Source organism: Chinchilla lanigera, unplaced genomic scaffold (genome assembly GCF_000276665.1).
Source record: "Chinchilla lanigera isolate Chin_1 unplaced genomic scaffold, ChiLan1.0 scaffold00012, whole genome shotgun sequence".
Classification (NCBI taxonomy): domain Eukaryota; kingdom Metazoa; phylum Chordata; class Mammalia; order Rodentia; family Chinchillidae; genus Chinchilla; species Chinchilla lanigera.
The window spans coordinates 257,915-267,976 of record NW_004955413.1 but is presented as its reverse complement, the minus strand read 5'-3'; the positions used below and the strand labels follow the sequence as shown (position 1 = coordinate 267,976).

The 10,062-nt window shown below is 61.0% G+C and overlaps 1 protein-coding gene across 2 annotated transcripts in view; it reads left to right on the top strand.

Moving 5' to 3' along the window:
* The window catches only part of Adamtsl4 (ADAMTS-like 4), a gene marked incomplete at its 5' end in the record, with an annotated part of 11,247 nt that extends 1,348 nt beyond the window's left edge, over positions 1 to 9,899 (top strand). The window contains 17 exon segments of one of the 2 annotated variants that reach the window (XM_005378671.2): positions 1,776 to 1,845; positions 2,016 to 2,073; positions 2,346 to 2,677; positions 2,829 to 3,504; positions 3,667 to 3,769; positions 5,115 to 5,251; positions 5,602 to 5,806; positions 5,987 to 6,159; positions 6,282 to 6,393; positions 6,482 to 6,667; positions 6,761 to 6,890; positions 7,199 to 7,403; positions 7,698 to 7,874; positions 8,158 to 8,364; positions 8,454 to 8,633; positions 8,921 to 9,065; positions 9,195 to 9,899. In XM_005378671.2, coding sequence (XP_005378728.2) covers positions 1,826 to 1,845; positions 2,016 to 2,073; positions 2,346 to 2,677; positions 2,829 to 3,504; positions 3,667 to 3,769; positions 5,115 to 5,251; positions 5,602 to 5,806; positions 5,987 to 6,159; positions 6,282 to 6,393; positions 6,482 to 6,667; positions 6,761 to 6,890; positions 7,199 to 7,403; positions 7,698 to 7,874; positions 8,158 to 8,364; positions 8,454 to 8,633; positions 8,921 to 9,065; positions 9,195 to 9,331 — 3,183 coding nt within the window. In that variant the 3' untranslated portion in view covers positions 9,332 to 9,899. 2 annotated transcript variants of the gene reach the window in all.
* Positions 9,900 to 10,062: the final 163 nt, after the last annotated feature.

Sequence of the window (10,062 nt, the reverse complement as noted above, 5' to 3'; positions counted from 1 at the left end):
GCTTGCCAGGCAGGAGCTGTGCCGCTGAGCTAAGTCCCCAGCCCCTACCATCTCAGTTTTTTGCTTTGTTTTTCTAAGAGCAATGTAGTTTCTTTTTTTTTTTTTTTTGGTCTTTTTGAGACAGGGTCTCACTATGCAGTTCAGGCTGGCCTTGAGCTCACTTTGTAGCCCAGGCTGGTCTCAAACTTACAATAATCCTCCTCCTCAGCCTCCGGAGTGCTGGGACTACAGACAAAAACAAATTTTAAAAAAGAAGAAAAATAGCGGGGCGTGGTGGTGCATGCTTATAATCCCAGCACTGAGGCTGAGGCAGGAGGATCCTTGTGAGTTCGAGACCAGCCTGGGCTACAAAGTGAGCTCAAGGCCAGCCTGAACTGCATAGCAAGACCCTGTCTCAAAAAGACCAAAAAAAGAGAGAGAGAAAGATAAAGAAAAATAGTGTGTTGGTACATCCCTGTAGTCTCAGCACTTGGGAGGCTGAGGCAGGAAGATGGTAAGTTCAAGGCCAGACTGGGCTACATAGTGAGATGCTGTCTCAAATACAAATAAATAAAAAGAAAAATAGCTGGGCATGATGGCACATACCTGTAAGTCCAGCTCCTTTGGAGACTAAGGCAAGAAGATCACAAGTTCAAAGCCAGCCTAAGCAAGTTAGTGAGACCCTGTGTAAAAATAAAAAAGGAGTTGCTTGGTGTTAGAACACTTGCCTAGCATGCATGAGGCCCTGAGTTCAATCCCCACCACCACAAAAAAAAGAAATGAAAATTAGGCACACATGAAGTAGGTCCTAAGCCTGACATGATGATACAGGCCTGTAGTTCCATAACTCTGGGAGGTTGAGGCAGGAGGATCACAAGTTTGAGCAAGATCCTGCCTCAAAAAAATAAAAAGTCTGGAGATATAGTAGCTCAGTGCAAAGGCCCTGGATTCTTTTCTCTTTTTCTTTTCTAGACAGGGTCTTGCTATGCAGTTCAGGCTGGCTTTGAACTCAACTGTGTACCCCAGGCTGGCCTCAAACTCCCAGTGATCCTCCTGCCTCGGCCTCCTGAGTGCTGGGATTATAGGCATCAGAGAAAGAAAGAAAGGGAGAAAGGAAAGGAAGGAGAGGAAAAGCAAGGGAAGGGATGAAGGAAGCAAAGGAGGAAGAGGGGAAGAGGGAAGGATGGAGGAGAAAGAAAGTGGCTCCCATTTAGCCAGTGCCAGATAGCTGCTGGCACTCAAGGGAGGTTGAATCACCTGCTTTTTCTCCATAAATGAACCCACTTAGCTTATTCCTTAGCCAGAAAGTATGAGAGGCAGGCTGAGATGTGCCCGACTCTTCCTTCTGTCAGGGGCTTAGCTTGGGAGAGACGAAAAGGCTGGTGGCAGGTAGCAAATAGATGGTTGGGAAAGGTTTTGTTTCTAGGGCTTCCGGTTGGGCCTCCGGTATCTTGCCCATCCTCACCTGAGTCTCCCTCCTTGAGGGTGGGAGGGGGGCAGGAGTGGGAGTCAGATGGAAACCCTAAGAATGGCCTAAGCTGGCAAGCACAGCCCAGCTCAGGATAGAGGGAGGGGCTGAGTCCCTACAGCACCAAGGGGAGGGGACTGACTTGGGATCCTGGAAGCTGAGGTCAGACCCCCACCCTGCAGTGTTCCTCTGCTCCCAGCTGAGGCTCCTAACGGGCTGGGCTGTGCTTCCCCACCCTCTGCCCACACTTTCTGAGGAGCCTCCCCTGCCACCCAGCCAGCCCCCAGTTTTTTCCTGAGAGGTGACCCCTAGCCTTCTGCCCCTGCAGCGTACACCCCTCATGCCCAGATGCCTGAGTAGCTTCCTCCAGGCCCAGCGATGGAGAAGCAGGCGGGCAGGTGAGGGGCTGCCCGGTGGCCCGGTCCCTGAAAGTCTCGGGGAGGATGACTGGGAGGGACCCTGGCAAGGGACGAGGCCCTTCTGCCTGCAGGGAAGCCAGGATGTGGGGAGCCTGGGAGTGTGGGTCATACCTCCAGTGCAGTCTCACGACCCCTCCTTTGACTTGCAGGCCCTGGCTGTGCGTGATGCTGCTTCTGTCTCTCCCGCAGCTCTGCCTGGACCAGGAGGTGAGCCTGGGCAGTGAGCCGCTGCTGCCCCCGCCTGGGTCCCCTCAGCTTCCCGTCCCCTCCCCCAGCTCTTGAGTCAGGGCTCCTTGTCCCAGAGCCTCAGCCAGGGCTCCGTTGCCTGCCCCTCCCTGCCAGCCCCCAGCTCCTCGACAGATCACGGAAACTGCTGAGTTGAGTCCTGGGTGTGACTCGGCCAGAGCCCTGGGCAAGGTGGCCACTCAGCACCATCCCCTCCCATCGCCCTGTCTCTGTCTTACCTCTTTTCTATGTAGGTCTTGTCTGGACACCCTCTTCAGACACCCTCAGAGGAGGGCCGGGTCCCTGAGGGTGTCTGGGGCCCTTGGGACCAGTGGACCACTTGCTCCCAGCCCTGCGGGGTGGGGGTGCAGCGCAGAAGCCGGATGTGTCACCTCCCCGCAGGCCTGGTCTTGCCTCCCGGGCCCCCACGACACCCAGAAGCCCTGCACCCCCAGGGTCTGGGCCCCAGACCTCAGACTCCGGGAGAAACCTGGCCGCTCCACAGGTCACAGCCTCGGGGAAGGGGCGGCCCACTTCGAGGTCCTGCTTCCCAGGTGGGACGAGAGGAGCCCCAGGAGGCCTGGAGGTGAGGTTCAGGGGAAGGGGCAGGGCTTGGTGGAGGAAGGGGGAACAGGACACGAGAACACGGTGGCTTCAGAGGCCTATCTTCCGTGCCAGGAGAAAGGGCAGGGATGGGCAGAGCTGTGACCTCATTCTTGTCTGCAACACCTTCGCAGGTCCTGGGTTCGAGACCCCATCAAGCCCGGCATGTTTGGTTACGGGAGGGTGCCCTTCGCCTTGCCACTGCACCGGAGCCGCAGACATCCCAGGGTCTCAGCCAGGCCCAAGCCCTCCGTGGCCTCTGCTGCAGTGGACAGTCCCCTTCCCTCCTCTGCACAGCACAGCCCCCAAACTCAGTTCCTGTCCTTAGGACCCGCTGCTCCCACCCCACCCCCTGCAGCAGAACCTGCCAGGCCCCAAACTGCTGAGACAGAGGTGCCCCCCAGAACCAGCCCTGACCCCACACAGCCCTACCCTGGAGTCCAGGCTTCTGGGGGTGCGGGGCCTGCCTCTCGCACCTCCACCTCTGGAGAAAGCGCCTCCTTCCTTGCATCCCCTCAGCCGAGAATGCCTCCCTCCCACCGCCTGGCCAGCCCCCAGGTAGCAGGCAGACGCCCGGATCCTTCACCTTACATCCCTCGGGGCCAAGGCCAGCAGAGCCGGGGACACTGGCGGCCTAGGGGGAGTCCTCACGGGTCCCTCTCCGGGCCTGCCCGTCACCACCCACAGGGGTGGCTGCCCCTGCTGAGGGCTGGGCCCCACCCCACCTCCTTCTGGGGCCTCTTCGCTCCCAGTGACCCTGTCCCAAGATGTTCCGGGGAGAGCGAGCAGCTTCGAGCCTGCAGCCAGGCGGTGAGTTCTGTGCTGGGCACCCTCTCCCAGCTCAGACTTCTCTCGGGTCCTCAGCATGTCTCTCCGCAGCCCAGGGCCCGACCTCCCCCCACTCCCCAAATCCAGCCCCCTCCCCACCCTGGCTTCCTCCCCAGCTCCCACGGCTTTGTTTCCCCCACCCAGCCCTGCCCCCCGGAGCAGCCAGATCCCCGGGCCCTGCAGTGTGCAGCCTTTGACTCCCAGGAGTTCATGGGTCAGCGGTACCAGTGGGAGCCCTTCATGGAAGGTGAGCTTTGCCCACGCATGCGATGGGAGAGCTGGGGACAGGGAAGCACCTGCTCACCCTCAGACGGGGAGGCTTTCCAGCCCTTCGCATGTGTAGGCCCTTCTCTTTCTCCTGTGTCACCCTGTCTTACTAAGTTACTGGGTGACTTAGTGCAGGCTGGGAAGGGAAGGGCTCCTGGACAGGCCTTCAGCTGTCAGGCCCGATAGATGGCACCACAGGGGTCAGGCTTGGAGAGGGAGGGGTCCAGAGGCGTCGTTGGGCTGCCTTCCTCTGGAAAGACCTCCATCCTGGGAGGTAGTATGTTTATGAGATCCTGTCCAGCGTGCATAGCAGGGCAGGCTGTGCCATGGATCTGGGGTAGTGCAGTATCCTATCAGTTGTTCCCAAATAACCATCCACTTGATTTTAGTCAGCTTGACACTAAAACAAACCCTCATGAGTTCTGTGCCCACACAATTGTAGGTGTCAGAAGCCCCCCTGATGGCTGGGCATAGTGGTCCCATCTGCTTGGAGCCTGAGGCAGGAGGGTCACTTGAACCCTTAACTTTGGGGTCAGCCAGAGAACTTATGGAAACCTTGTCTCAAAAAACAAAACAAGAGCCGGGTGTGGTGGCACATGCCTGTAATTCTAGCACTTGGGAGGCTGAGACAGGAGGATTGTTGTGAGTTTGAGACCAGCCTGGGCTACAAAGTGAGCTCAAGGCCAGCTCAAGGCGAGACCCTGTCTCAAAAAGACCAAAAAAAAAAAAAAAAAAAAAAAACAATTGCCTGGCATGGTGGTACATGCTTGCAATCCTAGTAATTTGGGAGGTAGAGGAAGGAGGATTGCAAGTTTGAACCCAACCTGGCAACTTTGTGAGCCCGTCTCCAAAAACCAAAAAGGAAGCAAATAAATAAATTAAAAGTCTATGTAAAAGCCAGGCATGGTAGTGCACGCCTTTAAACCCCAGCACTTGGGAACTTGGGAAGCTGAGCCAGGAAGGTCATTGTAAGCTTGAGGCCAGCCTGGGCTACAAACTGAACTCAAGGCCAGCCTGAATTACATAGCGAGACCCAGTCTCAAAAAAACCAAAGAAAAAGGGGAGGGGGCCGAGAAATGTGGCTCGGTGCACTGACCCGGGATTCAGTCCCCAGTACTGCAAAACAGAACCAAACCTTGACACTCTGTGGCCTCTTGTTCTGACCAACTTTGCAGCGTATGGAATCCTCCTGTTCCCTTCACCCATGGCAACTCAGCAACTTCCGGTTGACCCATAGACAATCAGAGCAAAGCTGGACAGGCTGGGGGGTGGCGCTTTCCCAGTTAGCTTCCCACCGGCTCACTGCTTTCTCCCTGGTCTCCTAGTTCAGGGCTCCCAACGCTGTGAACTGAACTGTCGTCCTCGTGGCTTCCGCTTCTATGTCCGTCACACTGAAAAGGTCCAGGATGGGACTCCGTGTCAACCTGGAACTCTAGACATCTGTGTAGCTGGACGCTGCCTGGTGAGGGAGGGCAGATGCGTGTGTACGTACACACACACATACACACACACACACACACACACACAGTGGTGAGTTTCACTCATCACAACCACCACCAGACAGATTGCCAAAGAGAAAGCCTCGTCTGCGGAGCTCCGCTGGGCAGAGCCACAGGAGAGCTGCAGGAAGAGTCTGCCAGGCACACCCCTGCTTCCCAGGCCCTGAGCCTGGCAGGGATGGTGGGGCCCGTGGAGAAACACGCACTCCACTTATAGCACAGGGAGCAAGGTCACAAATGCAGGGTCCTGAGTGCACGAGGGATGTGGATACCTGGCATTCGTGTGGCCCCGGTCTCATCTCACTCTTCCCAGAGCCCCGGCTGTGATGGGATCCTTGGCTCTGGCAGGCGTCCAGATGGCTGTGGCGTTTGTGGGGGTGACGATTCTACCTGTCGCCTCATTTCGGGGAACCTCACTGACCGGGGCAGCCCTCTGGGCTACCAGAAGATCCTGCAGATTCCTGCTGGGGCCTCCCGTCTCCAGATCGCCCAGCTTCGGCCCAGCTCCAACTACCTCGGTGAGAGCCCAGGCTCCCGGCCCTGTCCCATTCCATTTCCCGTCCCCTTGTTCTGTCAGCATGGCAAACAAGCCAAATGAGGCAGTCAGGAAGCTGAGACGGCCTGGGATGTCTCGGGTGCTGTGGGGAGTGCTGGGGCGGAAGACAGTGTGACCAACCTCGAGTTTGGGATCTCTTCAGCACTTCGAGGCCCTGGGGGCCGCTCCATCATCAATGGGAACTGGGCTGTGGATCCCCCCGGGTCCTACGCGGGCAGCGGGACTGTCTTCCTGTACAACCGCCCTCCGCGGGAGGAGGGCCGAGGCGAGAGTCTGTCAGCTGCGGGCCCCACAACCCAGCCTGTGGATGTCTACGTGAGCCCGGGGCCCACGAGGCCTTTCCTTCTACAGGGAAGGCTGCGGGGGTCAGTGGGAGAGGAGGCTTCTGGTATGCTCTGTAGTCACCCCTAATGTCTATTTCTGTCTCTTCTCCCCAGATGATCTTTCAGGAGGACAGCCCAGGTGTTTCTTATCAGTATGTCATCTCGTCACCTCCTCCAGTCCTCCAGAGCCCCACTCCAGAGGCCTCTGTGCCCCAGCTTCGGCCTGGTAAGACCAATCCAGGAGGAGGGAGAGGCCGAGAGGGCCTTGGAGGCGGTAGCAAGGCACCTGATCGGTCTACTCAACTCCTGTGCAGAGATGCTGAGGGGGGAGCCCCCACGCCCCTCAGTGCCCCGCCCAGCCCGGACTCCAGGTACCCTCCAGCGTCAGGTGCGGATCCCCCAGACGCCTGCCGCAACCCACCCCAGGTCACCCCTGGGGTCTCCAGCTGGATACTGGAAGCGAGTAGGGTACTCCGAGTGCTCGGCTTCCTGTGGGAAAGGTGACACTTCATGCCTGTGTCCCTGGGACTGTAGCCTGAATCCCCAGCCTGACACCGTGGCCGCCTCCCTGACTGCTTCCTTGTCCCCTTCAGGTGTCTGGCGCCCCATTTTCCTCTGCGCTTCTCGTGAGTCAGGAGAGGAACTGGACGAACACAGCTGTGCTATGGGTGCCAGGCCCCCAGCCTCCCCTGAGCCCTGCCACGGCCCACCATGCCCTGCATAGTGAGTATGGCCCACAGGGAGGGCTAGGACACCGGCAACCCAACAGTTGCCCCTGAACCTGCTCCCCGCCCACACGCTCTTCCCTGGACTCAACTGAGCACCTCCTGGCTGCAAGGAGACAATGTTAGATAAGGCTTGACATCGCACAGACAGCAGAGAAACCCAGGCAGCCCGCACCCCAGCAAGAAACCCCAACTCCAGTGCTAAATATGCCCACTCTCCTACGGCAGGCCCCACGCCCAGTGTACCCCCACGCGGCAGCATCTCATTGCCATCTCTCCTCCTTCCTGCCCTGCCCACGCCCGCAGCTGGGAGGCTGGTGAGTGGACATCCTGCAGCCGCTCCTGTGGCCCTGGCACCCAGCACCGCCAACTGCACTGCCGGCAGGAGTTTGGGGGTGGTGGCTCCTCAGTGCCCCCAGAGCGCTGCGGGCACCTCCCCCGGCCCAACACTACCCAGCACTGTCAGATGCGCCTCTGTGGCCACTGGGAGGTGGGCTCCCCCTGGAGCAAGGTAAGTGGCTGGGGCAAGGGAGCCCCGCGGATGGGCACCAGGGAACGAGAGCAGTGGCTTTTCCACCTCTTTCTTCGTCAGCAGAAACGTTCTGCAAACGGGGTCCTGCTGTGGAACCCCTGTAAAGGATGTCAGACAAGAGACTGAACCAGAGATTGGGGGCCTGGGGCGCTGGCTCAGCCGCCTCGTCAGCCCACAAAGCCCTGTAACCACTGAGCTGGGGCAGACGCTGGGTAAAAGCCAGAGGCTGAGGCTGCCTGAGCCCAGCTCCCTGGTTCCCTCTCCTACCCTCAGTGCTCCGTGCGGTGTGGGCGAGGCCAGAGGAGCCGGCAGGTCCGCTGTGTGGGAAACAGCGGCTACGAAGTGAGTGAACAGGACTGTGCCTCAGCCGCCCCGCGGCCCCCCAGCAGAGAGGCCTGTGACATGGGGCCCTGTACCACCGCCTGGTTCCACAGTGACTGGAGCTCCAAGGTGGGCCCTATACCTCTCAGCCAAGCCCCCATCCCTGGTGACCACACCCCGCCTGCCTGTCGCAGTCTGTCCAGCTCAGCTCAGCAAACAGTGAGCAAGCACCTACTGTGTGCTTGGTCCTGGGTCTCCCATACGGGAGAAGAACTTGCATCAGGGTGCTGCCTGGCTGGTGCCCAGTGCCTTCCCCAGCTCCCAGACACAGGGCCAGGACGCCTCATCGCAAGCCCCTGCCCCGCTCCGGTCCCCAGCAGCTCCCTCCACGCAGGCGCTCGCTTCTCCACAGTGCTCAGCCCCCTGTGGGAGTGGAGTCCAGCGGCGCTCGGTGGTCTGCCTTGGGAGCGGGGAGACCCGCGGGCGGGGCGGGGAGGACGCAGGCGCCGGGGCCGGTGAGGAGAGCTGTCCGCCGGGGAGTCGCCCTCCCGACATGCGCGCCTGCAGCTCGGGGCCCTGCGAGAGGACGTGGTGCTGGTACACGGGGCCCTGGGCTGAGGTGCGCTGCGGGCCTGGGAGGGGCCGGCCGGGTGCCGGGGATTGCGCGGCGGGCTTGGGAGTGATGTCTGTTCTCCTTCCCTACACCAGTGCTCCTCAGAGTGTGGCTCTGGCACACAGCACAGAGACGTCATCTGTGTGTCCAAGCTGGGGGCTGAGTTCCATGTGACCTCTCCCAGCAACTGCTCCCACCTGCGCAGGCCTCCTGCCCTGCAGCCCTGTGAGGGGCAGGCCTGCCGGGACCAATGGTTTTCCGCGCCCTGGAGTCCGGTGAGTGCTGGCTCCCCTGCCTGCTCAGCCTGAGCTTCCAGTGCAGTGGGGGCTTCTTTCACTGGACCCCCAAGCTTCTCCAAACCCCAGGACGGGCCCAGCTGAAGTTTCACTTTGCCCCGTATCCTTTGGACTCGGGGCACAGGTGGGCCCTGTCCATCCAGGATTCCACCCGGTCCCTGGAGAGTAACGTCCCACCACTACTCTGCAGAGAGGGAGGCTTGGCCACAGGTTCCGGCGGGGTCCTGAACGCAGCAAAATCTGATCCCACCGCTGGGTCTCCCCAGTGTTCTCGCTCCTGCCAGGGTGGCACGCAGACGAGGGAGGTCCAGTGCTTGAGCGCCAACCAGACCCTCGGCACGCAGTGCCCACTGCACCTGCGACCCTCCGGGAAACGGCAGTGTAACAGCCAGCCCTGCAGCCAGCAGCCCGGTACAGACCCCCCTCCCTGCCCCCGAAGAGTGCAGTTGGGGGTCAGCGGGGTGTGGCGGAGGCGGGCAGCACACTTCCCCGCACATGGTTGTCAGTGACGGTCCCGCCGGCCTCTGTCCCCTGTCCCAGACGATCGATGCCAGGACAGCTCTCCACATTGCCCCCTGGTGGTACAGGCCCGGCTCTGCGTGTACCCCTACTACACGGCCACCTGCTGCCGCTCCTGCGCGCACATCCTGGAGCGCTCCCCGCTGGAGCCCGCCTGAAGAGGGCCCAGGGGGCCGCTCCTCCAGCTCTCTGACCGTCAGCCCGCGCCGCGCCCCTGCCTCTCCAGCCTGTCCGTTTTACCTCCAGGCGACTGGAGGCCGCGAGGCCACGGACAGTGGCCGTCGAGGTGTGGCTGGGTCCGTGCTCGTGGGGTGGCGCGCGTGCGGCGGGCCGGGTGTGTGCCCCGAGCCGGCGTCACTTTCCGGAGAAGTCACAGTCCCGGGCTGGGGAGGCGTGCGGAGGGGCGGCTCTGCTTCCCGAGGCTCTCGCGCTTTGGGGCTGGGGTGTAGCTCGGCGGTAGGCTGCTGGCAGGCAGGCACCAAACCCTGGGTTTGAACCCCGGCAGGCCCCGGCAGCCCCCCTTCCGGCCCTGAGCCCCTCAGCCTCCGCCCATCTCTGTCCCCGCCCTCCCAGTTGGCGAGGGCGAGGCTCCAACGCTGCCTGCGGCAGCGCGCGGAGAGGGGGGCTCGCGGGAGCCCGGCCCCGCCTGCACTGCCAGCTCCACGACGAAATGGCTCCCGCCCCAGAACTAATTTATTTTTTATTAAAGTTGACTGTGACAAAGGAGAATCACGCTCTTCCCCGTCCACCTGGGGCCCCGCCGTCCGGGCCAACCGGGTGCCAAGTCAGAAAGCCGGGGGGAGCGCGGCGCTCGGCAGCGCGGCCCTGCGGGGCGGGCCCCGGCCGCCAGAGGTCACCGCCTCCCCTGGAGGGCAGCGCGGCCGGTGCG